Below are 24,058 nucleotides of genomic sequence, written 5' to 3'. Positions count from 1 at the left end.
ACCTACTGAAAAATGTAGGTTTCACTTTATTTATAGATCAGGCCACAGGTTACAAATTTAAAACCAAGCAGCAGTGTTGAACTAGCTACACCAGCCATATCAGTCCATTCACCTCTGGTCATTCAGCACTGTAGTAAGCAAACACTTGGTAAGGCAGATGGAGACACACAATCAGGGAAACTGACTGCCAGTGCCATTTGTCCTCTACCCAGTTGAAATGTCCCTTTTTCCATGGGTTGCCACAACTGTTACTTCCCACACATTATCTTCCAGGATTTCCTGAGAAATGCTTATAGCATAAATTATATTTTACTTTATATTTGAGATCTCCGTATGTCTTCTGATTAGGCTGAATTTACCTGTTGGGTCAGGAATATACCATTTTTCCCAGACATCAATATATGAAGCCATTCTTCCCCATGGCTTAAAGTGCCCGTTCCAGTGGAGTAATTTGGCAGCTTTTACAAACTGGGGTGAATATCGTTTTCCAGCACTGGAGCCTTATATTGAGAGAAAAAGAACCAAATGATTATACTAGTCAGACACAAGACAATGCCACATCAAACTGGAGAAAGGAAATGATATATCACATCCCCAAGGATAGTCCTTTAGATACTTAGTTCTTTCTTAGCTTAGGCCTTTTGTTAATTATTTATACTTACCAAGGTGGCGGACATTCCACATTGGGTCAATGGTGGAGTGCTGTTGATAAAATACGATCAACAGAGGAGGTGTTGTGATGCTGCCAGCCAGTGTTCTGCTATACAGTCCCTCTCTTGGGACAGATAACAAATGTAAGCTGTTAGTGAAGAATTGTGAATAGTTCCTGCTGAAATACAGCTAGGGCAGTTTTATACTTACTCTACATTGAGTTTCATCCATTTTTCCAGCTGGTTAGTTATATTCTGTCTTTTCCATTCTGTCAAGTTTGCAACAAAAACTCCAGGATTAAATGAGCAGGTGCTGGCTTTCATAGAAAGTTTGCGGATTCTTTCCTTTTTATAGTCAAGATATCCAATGTAATTGTACTAAAAACACAAATGGGATATATAGTATGTTTACTGTATAGATATATACAGCCACGCACCACTTAATGACAGATATGTTCTGAGAAACACACTGTTGGGCAATTTCATTGTGCGAACGTTATAGCGTGCACTTGACAAAAACCTAGATGAGATGGCCTACTACACACCTAGACACTGTATATAGCCCAATGCTCCCAGGCTTAAGCCTGTACAGCATGTTACTATACAAAACCACCTGAGAGTAAATCAAGCACAAAGAGAAAATTATGCAGTCAAGAGACACAGTAGCCCCAGCAGGTGCTTTGGCTATTCGATTTCCCTGGTCGGGCACATGCCCAGGGTTGCTGGCTTGATCCCTGGTAGGGGGCATGCAGGATGCAGCTGGTCAATGTTCTACTCACGTCAATGTTTCCCCTCCCTCCCTGTCTCTCAAAATCAATAAGAATATTAAAAAAAGACACAGTAAACATGAAATGTATGAGGCTGCTGAGGGTGTAAAGGCATACTCTTTCATTAATTTTTAGAAAGAGAAACATGAGAGTGTAGATTGGCTACCTCCTGCACACCCCCTACCAGGGATGGAGCCTGCAACCTAGGCATGTGCCCTGACCAGGGAATCAAACTGGCAACCATTCAGTGCACTGAACAACACCCAACCAACAGCCCACCAGCCCAGGCAGCAAACATTTTTATTAGAACGAGTATGATAAATAGTATAGTAAATACATAAGCCAATAATATAGTTGCTTATTATCAAGTATTATGTACTGTTCATAATTGTATATGTTATACTTTTATGTGCACGGTAGGTTTGTTTACGCCAGCATCACCGTGAACACGTAATACATTGTGCTTCAACATTAAGACAACTACAAGCTCACTAGGCAATAGGAAGTTTTCAGCTCCATTATAATCTTATGAGACCACTGTTGGATATGTTGTGAAACAGTTATGCAGCTGTGATTTGACAGTAAAGAGAAGAGCTGCTTATTAAAACCTATGACTTAGATTATTAACAGAGGGCTCTACATGTAAAGCAAATAAAAGTGACATTTGGGATTCCAAGTTAGGCAGAATAGGAAACAAAAAATATTAAGTCAGATGGTCAAAGAGAATTAGGTTGTCGAGGCCATGAACCAATGCAGGAAAACAGGCTTGTTTTGCGATGAAATAACTGGGGAATGTAAAATGCAGCAACAAAAAGAAGAGCTCCCTGATTTTGCTGCTTCTCGGGGAGTGTCTACAAGGGCTCTTAAGTAGTTTACCTGGTTCCCTGCTCCACGGATGACAACTTTAGTAGAGGCTGAATCACAATCTTCTGAAAATGCAGCTGCATGTCCTGGCTTCAATGGTGTATTATAGAGGGCAAGAATATCACCTAAAATAGATAAGGTATAAGATTTATATTACAAATTGCCTCAAGATTTCCTATTCCTCCCGCTTCTTCCTAAGATGACCTTTAACAGGATACCATAAATAAGACAACCACTACAGCCCACACTCTGGAGAGAACAGCACTGATGAGTGACATTCTTTGGTACCTTGCACAATTACATCATCATCCATATATATGGCCTTCTTTGCACTGGGAACCAAAATAGGCAAGTAGAACCTTGCAAAGGTTAACTGGGGAAGAAAAAAGAGAGGCATTAGCATAGGATTCACCAGTGGCTGTGCATACATTTTATTTACTAGAAACTCACAGAACGCTCTCAGTACCCATGCAGGAGACAGTCAGAGGTCACTTAGAATTGCCCAGGCTTGGTCCCAGGAAACTACTTGCATTGTACCCACAGTTACCCACATATTCAGTCATTTCCTAATACTCCCATATACAAGGATGCATGGAACTCACTGGTTTTATAGATTCCCCCTGGTCAGGATCCTCCTTTACTTTCCCTTCCAAAAGTTTAGTGTCAAAATTCACAATTTTGTACCTGATGCTTTTCAGAGTACTGCTGCTGAGCCAAGACCTAATGAAAATAAAGTGCCAAAATTTCAGTTTTAAATAATCATGCCCCAAAACCACAGCCTTATCTTTTTGTGTCTTCCAAAGAGAAACCCTAGGAACCAAATAGGAGCTTTCAAGCCTCTCCACTTCTCTGAGCCTTGGTTTCCACATCTCAAGAGAGTATTCCCACCAAAGTCCCTCTCTGAGCCAAGATTTTATGGTAACAGGTACTGCTACCACCAGGTTCACACTGTTGATTACTTTTCTGAAATTACACTATTGTAGAAAAACTCACTGTGTAACTGAGAACATCCCATCACCATATGGACTAAATACATGGTGAAGAAAATGTGTCAAAGTAGGATGGTAGTGAAAGCTAATTATCAACAGAGCTGAAAATCAGTTAATCTACATACATTAATTCACTGTGATGACTAAAAAATTCTTTCACCTGAGTAACATACTGCCGGTAAGAAAAGTTAAGTGTTCCCTAAAGAAGTTTTGCACGTTTTTCCTAGGTCCATTTCGATTCAGCATTTTGTGGATACTTATCTGTGTAGTCTATTTGTTTCTACATTATTTTAGATGGTTTCTGAGTTTTTAAAATATGGAAAAATAATAATTTACATGAAACATGGAGAAAGCCACAAGGACAAATGTTTTAGAACTTTGACAACTATTAATCTGTCAGACAAGATGTTTTTTGGAGTGAATTTTGTAAACCTTAACTCAAAGCATTTTCAAAGCATGGATGAGGCTGTCCCTCAGATTGGGTTTCTTTTATAAATCACTATAATAGTAAAAACCATTTACTGAGTGATTATGTACTAGGTGTATTTTTATATATTTTCTCATTTTCTTGATACAATAATCCTTTAAGTTGGATATTTTCATCCCATATTTATAGATGAGGGTTCCGAAGGATAGTAATGTTCCCCAGTCACTATGGGCCAGAATTTGTATCAGTATCTGTGCTCACTTCATCACACTACCTTGCCATTGCTCCCACATCCCTTCCCACTCTAGACCATATATACTCAGAGTATGTTCATGAGATAAGGAACTTATAACAGGATGTAAATCAACATATTGCTTCCTTCTCTGAGAAAATTTATTACTAAAAAAATACCAGCTTGAATTAACAGTGTACATAGTGACACAACTGATTTACATCTTAGCATAAGTTCCTTAAATTGTTTCTGCTATCTTGGGAACATGCTTATGGTACAATCACATGGAAAAACATGTCATGCAGTTTATATGTGGTATAATCTCAATTGTATAGAGGAAATATATACTTATAGAGCATCCTCTAGAAGAATCATCAGGCAACCAGAGCTCACCGGACATGGTCTGCTGTATGATTGAGTGTAACAACGTAGAAAATGACATTGGAGCGAGTGTTGTGCTGAATGCTGTTTATTGCTGCAATGGTCCCCCCGAGCCTATCTTCAGATGCAGCAATGATCACAGGAATCTCCTCTTGTCTCCCATCTACTGCATGATGGGGAGCATTTGGGATAAAGTCTATGGGCTGAAGCCCCACAATTCCTGAATCTGCAAAGAACACACAAGAAAGGTACTCTGAGACAAACAATCTCATGAGGTATTGACACAGAGCACAAGACATGAAAAGAGGTGAGGATTGTCATGCTTATTTACCTCATTCTTCCCCATTACACTGTGAAGTAGACAGCCCAGAAATTGTGTTTTCCTGTATGTAACCAGGCTTTTGGAAAAGCAGAAGCAGCATTAAAAAAAACTCCAAAAACCCCAGCCTGGTTGGTGTGGCTCAGTGGTTGATCATCATCCCATGAACCAAGAGGTCACTGGTTCGATTCCCGGAGGTCAGGGCACACGCCTGGGTTGCAGGCTCAATCCTAGTAGGGGTGTACAGGAGGCAGCCAATCGATGATGTTTCTTTCTCATCCATGTTTCTATCTCTCTATCCCTCTCCGTCCCTCTCTCTAAAATCAATACAAACATTAAAAAAAAACCCACAAAAAAACCCCCCAGGTCGACAAAATTCTGATACACGACTGATAGGAATATAACAGAATCTTTCTAGCAATTTTTGGCAATTTGTATCAAGAGCATTAAACAAGTACATGGCCTTTGACCCAATAATTCCTCTTGCCTTTCAAGGACAAAATCTGAGATACCTAACTAAAAGCCACGATTTTCAGTTGTTAAAACCTAGAAACACAAGTTTTTCAGACCATGAATCATGTACCATAAGTAGGCATGAAATCAATTTAGTGGGTCACGATCAGAATTTGAGTACAAAAACATTTCCTAATTGGAATAGAGCACTGAATTTGAAAATATCAAAGTGCATCCTACACAGCAACTGCACGTATTGTTTTGTAAACCTTTTTGCCTTTTATAATATATCCATTCATTTACTCAAATCATTCATTGAACACTGAGTGCCTACTATGTGCCAGGCAATATCTAGGTAGTGGGGTTACAGCCATGAATAAAACAGACAGATGTCTACCATCATGAAAGGCAGACAATCAGCACACACACGTACATGTGTGTGCTGTATGTAATGCATTTCTTATAGGGATGCCATCAAAAAGTTGCAAAGTCATTGTACCAAAAGATTTTCCTGAGGAAACAAACTGTGGCATTAAAGTTACATATGAAGAGTTTCTACTGTCATGGTGACATACTTAGGATATAATCATGTGGAAAAACATGTCATGTGTGAAGTTTATATATAGTATAATTTCAACTGTATAGAAAAATTATAGAGGAGGGAAAAACTGGGAGGTATTAATCCAAAAATTTAATAATAATTATCTCTAGGCAATGATCATTTATTCAATGACTATTTTTTTGAGCACCTCCTACATACCAGCCATCACCCAGAGACACGGGAGATAAAGCAGTACACAAAATGCTCTCATGGAGCTTGAGTGCTACTTTCTTTTTTATAAAAGTTCCCACCAGGAGTAGGTATTACTTTACATACATATAGGGTGGGTAAAAGTAGGTTTACAGTTCATATGAAAAATAATACAATAATAAATGAGAATAAACTGTTTTATGTACTCACAACTGTAACCCTACTTTTGCCCACCCCATATATATGTATACATACAAATACACACATATGCATATACATGCTGTCAGAGCACTCAGGAAAGCTATTAGTTTTTTCTTGCTCTGATCAACTATGGTGTGTGGCAATCCAAAAATGATTTTTAACAAACATTCTGAAGCCTCAAATATCCTTCAATACCAAGGCAGAGCAATATGAACAAATAATTTTAAATATCTAGCAATGGCATTATATAATAAATTGATTTTTAAAATCAGTTGACAGGACTTTATGGTTTTGTTTTACCACTGGAGTCCTGCTGATATAGTTCCACAGGTTACAGGAAAGTAACAGGTGAAGGAAAGTAACCAGACTGACACTCTAGTGTGCAGAGCAGGCATCAACCACCAATGAAAACTGTCCCCACATTCTGAAGCCCTGCTCTGCTGAAATGTGCGCAAAGGGCAGCAGCCCACAAAGGCTCCTCTCTGGCCTCTGATTTGGTGAATGATTTTCTGTCAGATCAAACTCTTAGGAAATAACTGCACAGAAGGAAGAAGAGGAGGGAAGGGAAGGCTGCAAAGAGTGCAGTGAGTACCACCATGCCTTATCCCAGAGCCTTTAGGAGCTTCTGTAAGGCCAAGAAGAAAGGTTTTTTTGTGTGTTTTTTCCCCCTTTAACCTACTGATATAACTTAGGATGTGGGACACAGGGAACTCCAGGTCCTCAACAGATGCCAAAGGTTCCCATACCTGAAACCTCATTCCTTAGCAAACTGCTCAGGCCGAGGAAGTTATGGTGCAAAACCAGTAAGAAGAAAAGAACAGCCAGGACCAGGATGACGATGTTTACTGAAACACAGAGGGGAAAGCCTGCATTACATCTCTTTACCTTTTGACCAGGAATAAAAACATAAATTGTAGAAAGAGCTTACCTTTACGGAATGACATCTTTCTCTTCTGTCTTACATAAATATTAGTTATTAATCCTACAAAACAAAAAGAAGCCCCCAAAGTCAGTAGGTACATAAGAATGGCTATCAAAATGCCTAAATACTTTTATTGAAGTAGAAATAAGAAGTGTATACATTCTGCTAGAAATTCATTTTGAATGAACAGTTTCCAAGAACTCAATTTGGGATCTGAATTTCTTATGCTAGTCATAATAAAATACTTCCAAATAACTTTGAAAAATAAGATAACCATGTACATTATATGCCTTTAGATGAAAAGCAAAAGAAATTCTACCAAGGGGTCTACCTGGGGTCTAACCACTACGGAAAGTATAGTATGAATTTCTACTTAAAATTCCTTGTTAAATTAGACAGGGATTCAGTTGTCTATAATAAAGTAACCCAAGCTTCATTGGTACAAAACATCCTTGTTTTGAATTGTATCTCATTTACCTTTAACTGGAATTAAAGAAAAGGGGGGGGGGGAGAACATTTTTCACATGCATTTAAAACTATTGCAAGAAAAAATACTATAGCAGAGAACCATAACAAAAATTCACAAAATTCAATTTTGCTATCAAAAGTTTACAGTGCAAAAAAACAAACCCAAAACAACAAAAGTTTATAGAGTATAGCTATTCTTAAAAAATTAAAATCTGCCAAAAGAAATTATTAGCTTCTTCCCTGTGGCTTATGCTCTCCAGCTCGTCTCATGCCTTCACTTTTTCAAAACAAATAATCAATGGAAACAAAACTGTAGGTGGTACTAAATTATTTTTTTTCATATATTATTTATATCTATATCATCTCTTTTTTATACAAAGATATGCAGTAACATTTTGAGAGGTAAGCACTTAGGTGATTATTATTTTTCAAAACAATTGTAGTTCTTGAATTTTTATAAAGGTGAACAAGTATAATTTACACCAAAATAAGCTCTTCAAAAAATGCAACATAAAATGGTCATGTAAAAGGTACAAAGTCCAAATTATAATGATAAAATCAGCATTAATGGTATCTATGTTATTTTAATTATTATTAATCATGGATAATGTGAAAATGATATGGAAAACAGCATATCCTAAGCTATGCTTGAAGCAGAAATTTAATGATTTTACCATAATATGTTATCAATTATTTGTTGATATCTTACATTCGATTCATTTGGAAGACAGCTAAGAATTAGAAACTTGGAAAAAGAAACTTCAGCTTATCCAAGTAGTTTTCAGAAGTCCATGCATTAACATCAAAGATTTTTGCTACTCATGATCATTCTGTATTTTTTTTAAAGTCTTTATTGTTGAAAGTATTACAGATGTCCCCTTTTTCCTCCCCATTGATCCCCTCCATCCCACATCCACACCACCCCCAAGCCTTCCACATACCAATGTCTGTTTCCACAGGTTATGCAAACATATTGCTATGAGAGATGTCTGAGGTTTTGCTGCCTACGTTTTCTTATAGGATTTTTATGGTTTCATCTCTTACATTTAAGTCTTTTATCCATTTTGAGTTTATTTTTGTGTATGGTGCAAGTTGGTGGTCTAGTTTCATTTTTTTGCATGTACCTGTCCAATTTTCCCAACACCATTTATAGACGAGACTGTCTTTACTCCATGATGTGTTCTCGCCTCCTTGCTCAAATATTAATTGACCATAATGACGTGGGTCGATTTCTGGGTTCTCTGTCCTGTTTGACCGATCTATATGTCTGTTCTTGTGCCAGTACCAGGCAGTTTTGATTACAGCTTTGTTGTATAACTTGATATCTGGTATTGTGATCCCTCCAACTTTGTTCTTATTTCTCAGGATTGCCGTGGTTATTTGGGGTCTTTTTTGGTTCCATATAAATTTTCAAAGAGTTTGTTCTAGATCTCTGAAATATGCTGTTGGTATTTTAATAGGGATTGCATTGAATTTGTAGATTGCTTTGGGTAGTATGGACATTTTAATGTTAATTCTTCCAATCGGTGAACACGGTATATTCTTCCACTTGTTTATATTTTCTTCTCCCTCTTATTGCAGTGTCCTATAGTTTTCCAAGTATAGGTCTTTTACCTCTTAGTTAAATTTATTCCTATGTATCTAAACTTTTTTGTTGCAAGGTAAATGGGATTGGTTTTTTAGTTTCTCTTTCTGAGAGTACATTATTGGTGTATAAAAATGCCATCAATTTCTGGGTGTTAATTTTTAATCCTGCTACCTTGCCAAATTTATTAATTAAACCTAGTAGTTTTTTTGGTGGAGTCTTTAGGGTTCTCTATGTACAATATCATGTTATCTCTAAATAATGAGTTTTACTTCCTCCTTTCCAATTTGGATGCCTTTTGTTTTCTTCTTGTCTGATTGCTGTGGCTAGGACTTCCAGGACTATGTTGAATAAGAGTGGTGAAAGTAGACACCCGTCTCATTCCTGTTCTTAGGTGAAATGCTTTTAGTTTTTGCCCATTGAGTATGATGTTGGCCATAGGTTTGTCATATATGGCCTTTATTATGTTGAGGTATGATCCCTCTATTCCCACTTTGCTGAGAGTTTTTATCAAAAATGGGTGTTGGATTTTATCAAATGCTTTTTCTGAATCTATTGATACGATCATGTGATTTTTGTTTTTCAATTTATGTGATGTATCACGTTTATTAATTTTCAAATATTGTACCAGCCTTGCATCCCTGGAATAAGTCCCACTCGGTCATGGTGTATGATCTCTTTAATATATTACTGGAAATGATTTGCTAATGTTTTGTTGAGGATTTTGGCATCTATGTTCATCAGGGATATTGGCCTGTAATTCTCTTTCTTTGTAGTGTCTTTTGGAATTAGGCTAATGCTGGCCTCATAAAAAGAGCTTGGAAGTGTTCCTTCCTCTTGGATTTTTTGGAATAGTTTGAGGAGGGTGGGTGTTAGTTCTTCTTTGAATATTTGGTAAAACTCCCCTGTGAAACCATTGGGGCCAGGGCTTTTGTGTACTGGGAGCCCTTTGATTACTGCTTTGACTTCATCAGCAGTTATGGGCCTATTCAGGTTTTCTAACTCTTCCTGATTTGAGTTTTGGCAGGTTGTATTTTTCTAGGAATTTGTCCATTTCATTCAGGTTGTCCAGCTTTGTGGCGGATAGTTGTTCATAGTATTTTCTTACAATCCTTTGTATTTCTGTTGGGTCAGTTGTTACTTCACCTCTCATTTCTGATTTTGTTCATTTGGGCCCTCGCTGTTTCTTGATGAGTCTGGCTAAAGGTTCACCAATCTTGTTTATCTTTTCAAAGAACCAGCTCTTGGTTTCATTGATCTTTCGTATTGTCTTTTTTAGTCTCTATGTCATTTATTTCTGCTCTGATCTTTATTATTTCCTTCCTTCTACTTACTTCAGGCTTTTCTTGTTCTCTTTCTAAGTTTTTGAGTTGTAGGGTTAGAGAGTCTATTAGAAGTTTTTCTTCTTTTCTAAGGCAGGCCTGTAGTGCTATGAACTTCCCTCTCAGGACTGCTTTCATTGTGTCCCATAGATTTGGAGTTGTTGTGTGTTCATTTTCATTTGTTTCCAGGAAGTTTTTGCTTTCTTTATTTCTTTGGTAACCCATTCATTGTTTAAAAACATGCTATTTCGCCTCCATGTGTTTGAATGTTTTTTAGTGTTTTTATTGTAGTTGATTTCTAATTTCGTGCCATTGTGGTCCAAGATGCTTGATACAATTTCAATCTTCTTGAACTTGTAGAGCCTTGTTTTGTGTCCTAACATGTGGTCTATCTTTGAGAATGTCCCGTATGCACTTGAGAAGAACGTATATTCTGCAGCTTTGGGGTGGAATGTTCTGTGTCAATTAAATCCTTCTGATCTAGTGTGTCATTTAGGGTCACTATTTCCTTGTTTATTTTTTGTCTGTAAGACCTATCCAGTGAAGTCAGTGGGGTGTTCAAGTCCCCTAGTAAGACTGTATTGCTGTCTGTCTCTCCCTTAAAGTTCTCTAAAATTTTTTAAATAAATTTAGGTGCTCCTATACTGGGTGCATATGTTTATCAGGGTTATATCCTCTTGTTGGATCTATCCCTTTAGTATTATGTAATGACCTTTCTTGTCTCTCGTTATGGTCATTTTGAAATCTATTTTGTCCGATATGAGTATTGCTACCCCAGCTTTTTTTTCATTTCCATTTGCATGGAGAATTTTTTCCCATCCCTTCACTCTCATCCTGTGTGAGTCTTTTGTTTTGAGATGGGTCTCTTGTAGACAGCATATATTTGAGTCATGTTTCCTTATCCATTCAGCAACCCTATATCTTCTTATTGGGGCATTTAATCCATTTACACTTAAGGTTACCATTGATAGATACTTACCTATTGCCATTTTAATTCATTATGCCTATGTTTCTCTCTTTATTTCTACTTCTAATTACAGTAGTTCCTTTAACATTTCCCGCAATGCTGGTTTGGTAATGATAAACTCCTTTAGCCTTGTCTGGGAAGTTATTTATTTCACCATCTATCTTGAATAATAGTCTTGCTGGATAGAGTAGTCTTGGTTTCAGATCCTTGTTTTGCATTACCTTGAATACTTCATGCCATTCCCTTCTGGCCTATAGAGTTTCTGATAAGTCAGCTGACAGTCTTATGGAAGCTCCTCTGTAGGTAACAGATTGCTTTTCTCTAGCTGCCTTTAAGATTTTTTGTCTTGCCCGGCCGGGCATGGCTCAGCGGTTGAGCGTCAACCTAGGATCCAGGCGATTGGGGTTCGATTCCCGGTCAGGGCACATGCCCGGGTTGCGGGCTCAATCAGTGACTCTCTCATCATTGATGTTTCTGTCTTTCTCTCTCCCTCTCCTTTCCTCTCTCTGCAATCAATAAAGATATATTTAAAAAAAAAAAAAAAAAGATTTTTTGTCTTGAATTCTTGTCATTTTAACTATGATGTGTCTGGGCGTAGGCCGCTTTGGATTCTTCTTGCTTAACACTCTCTGTGCCTCCTTAACTTGTGTGACTTTTTCCTTCACCAGGTTAGGGAAGTTTTCTGCCATTATTTCTTCAAACAGGTTCTCTAACCCTTGCCAGAAGAGGTCGTACTTTTGACCAGAAAAGTACAACCTCTTCTGGCACTCTTATAATAGGAATATTGTTACATTTCATATTGTCCCACAGTTCCCTTAGATTGTCCTCCTGATTTTTAATTGTTTTTTCTTTTTGGATCTGAGTGATTTTTTTCTACTGTCTTCTAATTCGCTGATCTGATCCTCATCTTCCTCTAATCTGTTGTTTATTCCTTCCAATGTATTCTTTATTTCTGCTATGTCATTCTTAATTTCCTTCACAGTTCCCATATCTTTTTTCATGCTGTTGAGCATCCTTACAATCAGTATTCTGAACTCTATATCTGATAGATTGCTTATCTCCATTTCATTTAGCTCTATTTTTGGAGATTTCTCTTGTTCTTTCATTTGGGGATTTTTTGTCTCCCCACTTTGGCTGCCTGTTTGGGTTTGTTTCTATGTATTAAGTAGATATGCTAGGACTCTCAGTCTTTTTGGAGGGTCTCTGGTGCAGGCCAATGTCAGACGCAATTTGTGACTGGCTTTGAGTACCCTGTTTGGAGCTATCGGCAACCCTCAGCTTGAGGTCTCCTCTGCTGGGGCTGGGGCTGGGGGCTGGGTGTGGTTGGATAGGACCAAGATGCATACCAAAGTCTCCTTTTCCAAGGCCAGGGTCCAGAAGCAGATCAGGCAAAGACTCAAAGCACTCTAAGATTTGCCTCTGCCTGCAGGCTGATTAATCTGATTCTCTTAATGAGCCTCAGACTGTACAAACTCCTCCAGGCTGGGCCAGAGGTTTTCCAGCAGGGTGGGGCAAATACTCACCCCCCCTGCCCCTGCAGGCAAAAGCAGCAAAAAAAGTCTGCCTGAGAAAGATGTCCTCTGCAGTATGGGGGAATGATTCGGCACAGGAATCCAGATGAGTGCCTCCTGATCTCAATCTCCAGAGCCCACAACCCTAGATTCTCCTCACACAGCTCCAGTCCACTCTGCCCTCCCTCTGCTGGGGCCCAAGGTGAGTGGCTGCACATAAAACTTTGTGCATTGGCTCTTTAAGAGGGTGCCTGCATTTCTAGCCGTCTCCCCCTGGCCGACAGAAACCCAGCTGCTTTTCACAACCAGATGTTATGTGGGTACCTCTCTCAGTTCTGGTACTCCTGGCTGGGAAGCCTAGGCTGGGATTTAGGCTCCAGAGTCCTCAGTGGGAACCCCCACAGCTGAGATATCCCTCCAGACTTTCAGCTGCTGCCTGTGGGAGCCCAGCCAGCCATCTCGCACCTCTGCACTTCCTACCAGTCTCTATGTGGTCTCTACTTTTCCTCCTTGGTTATGAGGGTGCTCACCAGCTCATCTTCAGTTGCAGTTGATTATTCAGGATGGTTTTTCTATGTTTTAGCTGTAATTCCAGTTTGTTTCCGGGAGAGTCAGTGTAGCTTCCACTCAGTGTGCCGCCATCTTTAATCTGTCAGGTGGTACTAAATTAAACAATTAGATTTCTACAACAATGTCTGGGTAATACTTCCTTAAAAACAAATTTTATAGAACTGGGATATTGTGATCCTACGTTTGAGAGTTTTACCCTTTTCTATTTTATCTTCTCCCATCTGAGTACCTAATACTTACAAAAGGTTATTAATTTTACAAAGCATTTTTTAATATAGCATATTTCTAAAATCCAAGTAAGTTTGAACTAATTACACCTTAAGTAAAGTGTACGCATATCAGGCATTTGATTTCTCAAGGCCTTTGAAAACAGGAGAAATATCTTGAAAGATGGTTTAAAAAACAGGATCACAGGCTAGATTACAAATTTGGGAGAAAATAATTCAGACTCTCTAAGAACAATCTAAAATACTCTGTGTCTTTCCTTTCCTTCTAGGGAAGCACATGTAAAGTACATCATATCAATGAAGTTCCTCTCTAAAGAATACACAGAACTATATACCATAAGCCATGAGCTGCTCAGACAAAGCTTGGAACCAAATTCCACCAAGATTATCTCACTCAAATAAGTCTCATTTAGTTAATGGTACAAGGGACAGTGTTTTAGCTCAACAATATCCAGTAACAGTTACTTACAGGCAGTATGTGAATTGAAAGGCATATGTATTTGTGCTATCCCAGTTAGCTAGACACAAGAAAAACACAATCCTGTCGGATATTTGATGTACTTAAGTAGATTAGCATGATGGAAACCACTTGCTCCTAAAACTCTTCCACAGTTATCTATATAAAAAATGCCCATTATTATGGAGTATGTCTGACCCATGGTTCCTGACCCATAGTTCATTCTCAAAACAAAACCGCATGTAGACCCTGGGATGTGTAATAATGGCTTATATTTTTGTTAAAAGTACACAACAGTATACAATTTGATCAGCAATATTCAAATTGCTCACTATGAAAATTAATATTTTTTGTTTAGAAATTTAAAAATCTTTACATTCCCAATTTACTCACAAAACACATATACTCACCCAGGGCAGGGCCCCCAAAAATATGAGTAAAAAAACCCTGGGGGAAAGAAGACTTTAAAAAAAAAAGTTTTTTTAAAAATATATCTTTATTGATTTCAGAGAGAGGAAGGGAGAGGGGGAGACAGAGAGAAGCATCGATGATGAGTCATTGATCAGCTGCCTCCTGCATACCCCCTCCTGGGGAGAGAGCCCGAAACCCAGGCATGTCCCCTGACTGGGAATTGAACAGCAGTTTCCTGGATCATAGGTCAATGCTCAAGCACTGAGCCACATTGGCCGGGTGAAGACTTTTTTTTGAATCCCCACCTGAGGATATGGTCTTTTTTTTAATCCTCATTGGAGTATATTTTTTCCATTGCTTTTCAGAGAGAGTGGAAGGGGGAGAGAGAGAAACAGTGATGTGAGAGAGACACATCGATTAGTTGCCTCCTGCACACACTCCAACCAGGGCGGGAGATCAAGCCTGCAACCGAGGTATCAAACCCAAGACCCTTCAGTCTGAGGGCCAACGCTCTAACCATGGGCCAAACCAGCTAGGGCAAGATGTTCGTACTGATTTCTGAGCGAGAGGAAGGGAGAGAGAGAGAGAAACATCAATGTTAGAGAAACATCAACCAGTTGCCTTCTGTGCAGGATCAAACCGGCAACCTGGGTATATATATGCCCTGACAGAATCAAACCCGTGATCTTTTGGCGTACCGGGGACGACGCTCCAACCAACTAAGCCACACTAGCCAGGGAAGACATTTTTTTAAACTTGCTAGTTACCTGCACTAGTACTCACATTCAGCAACTGTGCTCGCCTTTTCTGCTTTCCCTCATTACTATGTATAACTATACATGAATGGCCATTCCACTGATGCTCTATTACCTACCCTACAATTGCATCCTTGGTGCAGCATCAGCATATTCTTTCCTCTCTGCTGGATGACACCCACCAGCATATTATCATGCTCAAGTATCTTCCACTTAATAAAAAGGGGAAAAAAGACACCACTCCCTCACCCCAGTTGACCCACAAATCCATTTCTCTGCATCCCCTCACTGTAAAACCTTGAAGGGATTTAAAGTCTCTAGCTCCACTTCCTCTTCTCTCTTTAGTCTCCTCCACCCAGATTTTTATCCCTACTGCTCCATTCAAACTGGTCTTGTCAAAGTCACCAAAGACCACGGTCATTTTTCTGTCCTCCTCCTATCCCATCAGGGAAGTTCACCACCTTTATGAAATTTCATTTGTTTATTTCTGTCTTCCTTGACTATTAGGTAAGTTCTAAGAGAAAAGGGACCCCACTGAAAAGTTTTTACTGATGTATCCTCTCCATCTAAAACCACACGTGGCAATTTGGAGAAGGCATGTAATACTTGAATGACCAAGCTTGCTAACCTAGGAGGAGCAGGAAGGCTGGTTCTCAGCTCAGGTAGGGAACACGATCTTTTATGATAATCATGAAAACAAATTCCACCGTAAGAAAGGGCATGGATTCCCATGGAGCTCTCTCTCAGATGGAGCCTGTCAGGCAATTTCCTTTTCCCATCTTATCTGTATAGCTCAAATACCATAAAGGCTCTATAGCTGCCACCCTGTGAAGTTCATTTAAAAGAGGTATAACACAGAGGAACATGTCTATTTCTACATGCGAACAAAAAGTCAATTTAGTGTCTGCCAGGCTGAAAGGTGGGTCGGCACTAAGGAAATTCATCCACTTTCTCCCACCTCTTCATCAGGCCAGGTCCTCCTTAGCTTTCAGGAGTCAAAGGAGCCCCCAAACCCTAACTTCAGCTGCACATCCCCTGAGTTCCCACATCTCGCGGGCCTCCCTACCTCTGAGTAAATGCTGCTGTCTCCCTGGACACACTCTGGTTCTAGAAAGCAAGGGCCTCGTATTGGTCAGCCATATCGTTGGCCCACTGCCTAGCACAAAAAAAGATGCCATGGATGTTTGCTGACTGCATGAGTGAGGGGGCAGCCGCCACACACCAACCTGCCTTGGGGGCGCCCAGAATCGCACCGTCCGTGACCCTAACGTGTAACATTGACCCAGAGAGCCGGCTGAGACGCGCAGGCCCGGGTTCTCCAGAACGGTTTCTCTCCGAAACATGGGCACCCACCTCGCTCAGAGTAACAGGAGAGGGGCCTATGCATTTGAAACAGACACCAGTCCTGAGAGGCAGAGAGAACCCTAGGCTGGTCTCTGCTGGGAGGGCCAGTGAAGTCAATGAACCTGCCGGAAGGCCAACTTGGAGACTCCGGGGTTGGGGGTCTCTTCACACCGGTGCAAGGGACAGCGAAGGACCTGGTCCCCTCTCCGAGGGGATTTCTTTTCTCTCGACGAGATCACCGGGGGTAGTCCCTTCTAAATTCTAGGGATCAATAGGGCCCCCCTTACGCTTAGAGGTGACGGGGGCTGTGACGCTCCCAGAGTTCCCCTCAGGCCCGGAGAAAGACTCCGGGTTCGCGCAAGCCGTTACCCTTCGGATGCTCGCGGGCCCCCTTACCTGCAGCCGGAGGAGGAGGAGCCGCCGCCCGCGCCCCGGCCCGCCCCGCCAGCTCAGCGCTCGCGCCGCAGGCCCCGGGGCCCAGTCCGCCGCCGGGCCGCCCGCGTTCTCAGCACTCCGCACCGAGTCTCTCCACCCGCTTGCTCCCTGGCCACCGCACTTTTTCTCAAGCTCCAGCCCGCCCGCCGCATCGACAGCGAGATCGTCACGCCTAGCAGGCGCCACGGGGCAGCCCCGCTGCCGGGGTCCTCGCGACGGAAAGCCCGTCACCATGGAGATGGGGCGCGCGCCGGCAGCCGTTAAGTCCAGGACAGTTTCGGGCGCTGAGGCAGCGACTCCCAGCACCCAACGGCACCGACGGCGGACCCTTCCCTGGCTCGCAATGGCTCGGGTCGGCCGCCGCGGTCACCTCAGCCTACGCGGGCAGTGCGGCGGGCTCCACTAAGCGCAAGGCGCCCAACGATGGAGCGGGGCGGGGCCTCGGGCCGTCCGGGTCGGTCTGAGACATCCGCTTCCGGGGCTGCGGCTAGCGCAATACCCGGTTCGGTAGGCTCGCCGTGCGGTGCCCAGGACCAATCCCCAAACCCTCCGTTCACTGAGTCGCGGCCGCCCTCGCCTCGCTGCCGGACGCCCTCGCCTCGTTGCCAGCCGCCCTCGCCTCGCTGCCGGACGCCCTCGCCTCGCTGCAGGCCGCCCTCGCCTCGCTGCCCGACGCCAGTACTCTGCTGCCCGCCTCCTCAGCCAGTCATGCTGGAGCATCTGAGCTCGCTCCCCACGCAAATGGTGAGGCTGCGGCCCACCTCGGCCCCAGCATCCTCGAACGCCGCTCGCTGATCTGGCAGTTTCGCAGCCCTTGTGCAAGACCCAGTTGCTGCATCGCGGTTCCTTGCCCAGACTCCTACCTTACACTCTTCCCCGAATTGTGCCTCTTGGGTCCCTCCTTTCTCCGCGACAATCCCCCTGCCCGTTCTCCGTTAGGATGCTTCAGTTCCCCGGGGAAACCCAGCATTTCATTCCTTGCCCAGGCGCTTGGGGGAACCCCTGACGTCGGGTTGCCCAATGCCAAAGCTGTGAGACCAGGGCAGGAATTGTATGTCTTCGGTAGTGGAACCAATTCCTGCTTTGCTTTCCTTCACCCCTAGGATTACAAGGGCCAGAAGCTAGCTGAACAGATGTTTCAGGGAATCATTCTTTTTTCAGCAGTAAGTATTGGCTTTGCGTAGCCTTTTGCTTTTGTTTTCTCCCCCCCCCCCCCCCCCCCCCCCCGCCTGACTGTATTCAATATACTTTGTTTCTAGATAGTTGGATTTATCTACGGGTACGTGGCTGAACAGTTCGGGTGGACTGTCTATATAGTTATGGCTGGATTTGCTTTTTCGTGTTTGGTAAGAAATCTTTGGGTGTTTGAATGTCAGCGGCAACTTGGGTTGTCTGAATTGGTTGTTTTGGTTGGACCTGTTAGTGAAAACCGGCACCAACTTCTCCCTCATCCTTAATGTCTCCCCTTGCTATCACTGGAAAAGTAGAATGCCAAATAGTGTCAGATGAGGTAAGCTGCATAAAAGGATACAGCTCATTTATTTTGGCAGCTGCTCCAAGTAATAATCTTAAGGTCAAAGCTAGCAGGAATTTTTTATGGTCTTCACATTGCTCCCTCCTCACCTTTCTTTTAGCTCTTAAAGCCCTATGTGTAAACAATGAGGCTTGTTCCCCTCACTTAAAGTATCTTGTCTAGGCAGTGGCATGGTTTTCATACGAAAGTCAGTTTTGTTGTTTTTACCTTTGGTATAAGAGCCATTTAGAAACCAGGTATTATACATAATGCTCTTTAATGGCTACAGCTGATTCATTTTCTCTGTTCTGGCCCAGCTGACACTTCCTCCATGGCCCATTTATCGTCGGCACCCCCTCAAGTGGTTACCTGTTCAAGACTCAGGCGCAGAAGACAAGAAACCAGGGGAGAGAAAAATTAAGAGGCATGCTAAAAATAACTGATTGGGGGTTTTCATGATTCAGCTTTACTACTGAACCTGCTTTTGTATCTTGTGAGCGAGCTAAATTTTGGCACCCAGAACATGAGCTAAAAACCACCTATACTTTTATGGTACAGCTGTTTATAGATTTTGTTCTCTTTATTATTTCACTTCTCAGTTGGGCTTTGACGTACACATATTTTAGACCTGTTCATAATCTTTCTCTGAAATGGAGAACAGAAAATAGAAGTATGCAAACTTTCTTTCAGGTCTACAAAAATAATGAATATATGCCTCTTAAATGGAAGAACTTAATCATCAAAGCTTTATAATTCATTGTTAAGCCATTTTAATATTTTCAATTAAAATTCACAGTGCAAGTCTGTCTAAAGAGTCTTTTGTTCATTGTTCTGCAATCAGGACTACTAGTAAAAGTTAAAGTTAGTAGTTCATGGTTCTGAAAGGGTCAGTAAGTCCCATTTCTAATTCTTTCTTAACAACAAGAAGCACCTAATGAAAAAATTTACTAATGTAAATTTGTGGTGAAGTTGTTTTTTAGTACCACTAAATTAAGGCTGTTGTTAAGCAGAAAACATTTAATTATGCTTTACCTGAGGTGGACCAGAGTGAAAATGTATGAAACTATAAATTCCTTTTAAATTTTCCAAAGGGCTAAAGAGAGAATATTCTAAAGGTCTTATGTGAGGGATAGGAGTGTGGGGGGGTTATTATAGATAATATTCTAGGACTTCCAAACTATGAGTTTTTGGGATTTTTTCACCTGAGGATATTTTTTCCATTGCTTTTCAGAGAGAGTGGAAGGGGGGGTGGGCGGAGAGAGAGAAAGATAGAAACGATTGGTTGCCTCCTGCTCTCCTGCGAACTGGGGCCAGGGATTGAGCCTGCAACCAAGGTACGTGCCCTTGGCCAAAAGCGAACCTGGGACCCTTCTGTCCCTCGGCTAATGCTCTAAACACTGAGCCAAACCAGCTAGGGCCCAAACTATGAGTTTTAAAAAAAGGAGCAAAGACCTTCATACAGCAAAAGTCTAAGTTTTAAAATTAAGAAGGCAGAAATATATAGACCAAATATATCAATAAGTATAGAAAATGTGATTTAAAAGTTAGGAGCTCCCAAGTGGGATTGAAAATCAAGTTACCTTATATTCTCAAAATGACACCTGGTTGAAAACAGGACAAAGATATACTAGGCAGATGCAAGCAGAAAGGAGGGGTAATAGTGAAAAAATCATTTAATATCAGAAAGCATTAAATGGGGCAAAGAGGGACATTTCATAGCTGCCAAGATGTCACTGTTGTGAATCATGCACTGAATAAGACATGAAATGCATAAAGCAAAGAACATAACTGATAAAAGAGTTTGGCAAGACTACACTATTGGTAGGAGACCAACACTCTACTTTTCAGATTTTGATAGAACAAGTTGTCAGGTGATTAATAGGAAGATTTTTGCACTTGTTCCCTGTACTTGGAACACTCCCTCAGATATACATGACTTGTTCTCTCATTCAGGTCTCTACCCAAATGTCACTACAATGAAGAATTTTCTGCTATCCTATAAAAATTAAGTGGTATGCCCCATCATTCTGTATCCATTTAGCCTGCTTTATTTTTCATGGCGTTTAATATATCTCGCAGTATATATTTATTTAATTGTCCTCCATAGGTGAAGCTCCATGGGAACAGGGACCTTGTTTTGCTCACTGCTGTTTGCCCAGTACATATAAGAGTATGTGACATACTATAGGTGTTCAACAAATATCTACTGAATGAATGATACAGAGGTGCAGTCCAATATGGGGGCATTAGTCACATGTGTCTGTTTACATTTAAAACAAAAACTGAGTTCCTCAAACTAGTCACATTTCAAGGGCTCAGCAGCTATATAAAACTAGTGGTTGCCATATAAGACAGTACAGATATAGAACATTTCCATCATCACAAAATGCTATTGGTTAGACCTTATACAAACTTGTATAATATTTAATAGTGCTTCTATGCATAACAGAATTCACCTTCATTGAATGGGCCCACATTATTGGCCTTCCAATAACGGATCATGTACTGAGCCACAAGGAAAAACAATTCTAAGGAAAAGGTTGTGCAGCTAATATTCAGTAACAACACTGCAATGTAGCTGGAGTAAGGAAATAGACTTTCCTTGGCTCTCTAAACATATGGAAATTAAGATACTTATAAAAAATAAAAATAAAAATCAAGCCCTGGCTGGGTGGCTCGGTTGAAGCATTGTCCTGGACACCAAAAGGTTGCGGGTTCAATTCCTAGTCAGAGCACATACGTAGGTTGTGGATTCGATCCCCAGTAAGGGTGCATACAGGGGGAGGCAACTGACCTATGTTTCTCTGTTACCCCCTTCCTCTCTCAAATCAATAAAAACATCCTCAGGTGAGGATTTTAAAAAAACCTGAAACCAGAATTATTTAGAAACTAACGTGAAAAAGACTCTCATATCAGCCCAGCTGGAGTTCCTCAGCTGGTTGGGTGGTGTCCTGTGCACCACCAAAGAGTTGCCGGTTTGATTCTCAATGAGGGCACATACCTGGGTTTTGGGTTTGATCCCCGATTGCGGCACGTACATAAGACAACCAGTCGATGTTCCTCTCTCCCTTTTGCCCCCTCTAAGTATGTCCTTGGGTGAGGATAGGAAAAAAAAAAGTCAAAGTCTGAAATGTGGCCAAAGGTATATTGAGATGAAAATTCAGTGTCTTAAAAATGTGTTTTATAATTTAAAAAGATGAAAAATGATTAAGCATTCAAGAAAAAAGAACCACAAAATAGCCAAAAAGTAGGATGAAAACTGAATGTTTAAACAAAAATATACAACAGAATGGGAATAATAAAGTATGTGGGAAATTTCTTAATTCTAAGAAAATTATATGTACAACTTTATACCAATAAGTTAGAAAACTCAATGACTTTCCAGAAATATGTAGATTTCTGAAACGTGCAAGAAATGATGAATAGCTCAGGAAAACCAAGAGTTTGTCAAAGATTTGCCCCTACTGGGACAAAGATGGTTTTATAGTTGACTTCTAACAAACCCTTCAAAGTAAAAATAAGAGGTCTCAGAAAACAGGCTATGAGCACTGTAAGGGCAGGGAGTATTGTTTTACTCATCACTATATTCCCAGCTCCAGGAATAGCACCTAGCAAAACAGTAAATAAAGGTCTGTTAAGTGACTGGAAAGGGAACATTATCATTAGAGTATTTTATGTGTGTGTATATTTTCAAAGAAGACACATTTTTAATTATAAAAACAACATTTCTAGAGCAGATTCATTTTTAAAGTCCCTGGAATACAGAATTGAAAATTTACTAATCCAGACTTATTTTATAAAAACTATTTCTTAGGTGGGCAATACCCCTTATAAACAACTAATATGTGATATATAAGCATACATTTGAAACATGGACCCTGGCTGGTTTGGCTCAGTAGTTAGAGCATTGGCCTGCTGACCAAAGGGTCTCAAGTTCAGTTCCTGGTCAAGGGCATACCTTGGTTGCAGGTTCGATCCCAGGCCCTGGCCAGGAGCATGTGGGAAGCAACACAATCAATGTGTTTCTGGCACACTGATGTCTCTCTCCCTCTCTCCCCCTCTTCCCTCCCTTCCACTCTCTCTGAAAATCAGTGGAAAAAACTATCCTCGGGTGAGGAATAAAAAAAAAAAAAATTCACTCGAAACATGGGAAGACAACCAATATTTTGATGTACAAGAAGCCAAACTTCAGGAGACAAATATGTCCAACATAACTAAAAGGAGCTGGACTCTACTTACAAATTGCTTAACTGGAAAAGGAATAAGTGTTTAAGAAATGGTTTCCCTGATGTAAAAATAAATCTAAAAAAAACAGCATGTAAAAACATTCATTTACAAAGCCAAAATAAGAGTTTCAATTCTTATATACCCTCGATGAGCTGCATATTAAATGAAAAAAAAAAAGTTAAACGTCCATCAGTATGTAAAAAGGGAATTTAGTTGCTCAAGTACTAGATACAACTTCATATTTTTTAAATCTACTCCCAGAATCCTGAATTTACTTTTTACAAAATAATTTATCAACTACTACCTAAGGTTATTAACAATGACAAGTAGTATCACTGGACATATGTCATTTATTTCTCCTATTGCTTTTATCACTACAGTATAATATAAAACTTCCAATGCAATATTATATGATCCTGTATTCAAGCTACTTAGACCTTAAAAAAAATAAAGTTCTAGATATAAAGTTGGTGGTTTAAGGCTCAGTAAACAGTAACCAAACAGTCTTATAACAGATTTTTCCTCAAAGAGTAAGATAGCCAAAGGTTCTTTCTTTTATGAGCTTGCTTCATATTACATTGTTCTGTCCCGTTTTTCTTCCAGTAAAAAAAATACCCAAAGAGATATAAAGATGTTGAATAGTCTCCAGCCATCATTAGAAGTTTGTTTCTTTTAAGCCAAACCTTTGAATATAGGTCTTTAATTCTGGCAGCAGATTAGAATAAGTTCTCAAAAATTCACATTTTCTTCAAAAAATTTCAATTGGCGAGCTTTCACACTATAAGTCAGATACTTTTCACCCATGTGCTCCCGCAAACGTACCTATTTGGGAAACATAAAAAGAAAATCAGTATAGTAGAAAAAATATTTCTGTAATCTTAGAACAGCTTTTCTAAGCATGATACCAAAGGTGGAAATCATGGGCAAATACTAATATTATATTTACTTAAAAATTTGAACTTCAAGATTTCAAAAAATAGTCACAAAAAAATTAAGTGCAAACAATAAACTAGGAAAAATATTTTCAACATACATGCAAAATATATAATATTAATATATTTAGGCTGGTGTTGCTCAGTGGTTAGAGTGTCGGCTTGTGCACCGAAGGGCCTCAGGTTCAATTCCCAGTCAAGGGCAATACCTGCGTTGCAGGTTCGATGCCTGGCCCCAATAGGGGCATGTGCGGGGGGAACCAATCAATGTGTCTCTCTCACCTCAATGTTTCCCTCCCTCCCTCCTTCCCTTCCGCTCTCTCTGAAAATCAACTGAAAATATATCCTCAGGTGAGGATTAACAACAAAAATATATAC

At 40.5% G+C, this 24,058-nt stretch overlaps 3 protein-coding genes across 8 annotated transcripts in view; 1 reads left to right on the top strand and 2 right to left on the bottom strand.

The window, feature by feature from the left end:
• Positions 1-6: 6 nt before the first annotated feature.
• GLT8D1 (glycosyltransferase 8 domain containing 1) lies at positions 7-17,052 on the bottom strand. Of its 4 annotated transcripts, none has more exons than XM_081160322.1 (11): positions 16,970-17,046; positions 13,340-13,471; positions 6,963-7,016; positions 6,781-6,879; positions 4,323-4,536; positions 2,884-3,001; positions 2,570-2,654; positions 2,294-2,406; positions 862-1,028; positions 663-775; positions 7-500 (listed from the first exon to the last, which is right to left on the bottom strand). In XM_081160322.1, the coding sequence occupies exons 3-11, from the start codon at positions 6,976-6,978 to the stop codon at positions 310-312; spliced, it is 1,116 nt and encodes a 371-aa protein (XP_081016448.1). In that variant the 5' UTR covers positions 6,979-7,016; positions 13,340-13,471; positions 16,970-17,046; the 3' UTR covers positions 7-309. The 4 variants fall into 4 exon arrangements, with proteins under 4 accessions (XP_081016448.1, XP_081016449.1, XP_081016450.1 ...); XM_081160323.1 differs by lacking the exon at positions 16,970-17,046 and adding an exon at positions 16,583-16,963; XM_081160324.1 differs by lacking the exon at positions 13,340-13,471 and having other exon boundaries at positions 16,970-17,052.
• Positions 17,053-17,211: 159 nt separating this feature from the next.
• Positions 17,212-19,327, top strand: SPCS1 (signal peptidase complex subunit 1). The gene is made up of 4 exons (XM_081160326.1): positions 17,212-17,752; positions 18,112-18,171; positions 18,268-18,354; positions 18,839-19,327. The coding sequence occupies exons 1-4, from the start codon at positions 17,432-17,434 to the stop codon at positions 18,962-18,964; spliced, it is 594 nt and encodes a 197-aa protein (XP_081016452.1). The 5' UTR covers positions 17,212-17,431; the 3' UTR covers positions 18,965-19,327.
• Positions 19,328-23,078: 3,751 nt separating this feature from the next.
• Positions 23,079-24,058, bottom strand: part of NEK4 (NIMA related kinase 4) — a 33,702-nt gene continuing 32,722 nt past the window's right edge. For all 3 annotated transcript variants that reach the window (XM_081160318.1, XM_081160320.1, XM_081160319.1), the window contains exon 15: positions 23,079-23,570. In XM_081160318.1, the coding sequence (XP_081016444.1) occupies positions 23,478-23,570 (93 nt within the window). In that variant the 3' untranslated portion in view covers positions 23,079-23,477. The remainder of the gene's footprint in view (positions 23,571-24,058) is intronic.

The sequence above is a fragment of the Miniopterus schreibersii genome (assembly GCF_964146895.1).
Source record: "Miniopterus schreibersii genome assembly, chromosome: 15".
NCBI classification, from domain to species: Eukaryota; Metazoa; Chordata; class Mammalia; order Chiroptera; family Miniopteridae; genus Miniopterus; species Miniopterus schreibersii.
Note: the sequence above shows the minus strand (reverse complement) of the source record. Positions and strands in the feature narration are given on the sequence as shown.

Excerpts from the sequence above, each read along its gene's own strand:
- SPCS1 (XM_081160326.1), top strand. The coding sequence starts at position 17,432 with ATGGAGCGGGGCGGGGCCTCGGGCCGTCCGGGTCGGTCTGAGACATCC. Across the intron at positions 18,172-18,267 it reads GAATCATTCTTTTTTCAGCA|ATAGTTGGATTTATCTACGG; the intron begins GTAAGTATTGGC and ends CTTTGTTTCTAG. Across the intron at positions 18,355-18,838 it reads GATTTGCTTTTTCGTGTTTG|CTGACACTTCCTCCATGGCC; the intron begins GTAAGAAATCTT and ends GTTCTGGCCCAG.
- GLT8D1 (XM_081160324.1), bottom strand. Across the intron at positions 3,002-4,322 it reads CATACAGCAGACCATGTCCG|GTCTTGGCTCAGCAGCAGTA; the intron begins GTGAGCTCTGGT and ends TATTTTCATTAG. Across the intron at positions 2,407-2,569 it reads TGATGATGTAATTGTGCAAG|GTGATATTCTTGCCCTCTAT; the intron begins GTACCAAAGAAT and ends TATCTATTTTAG.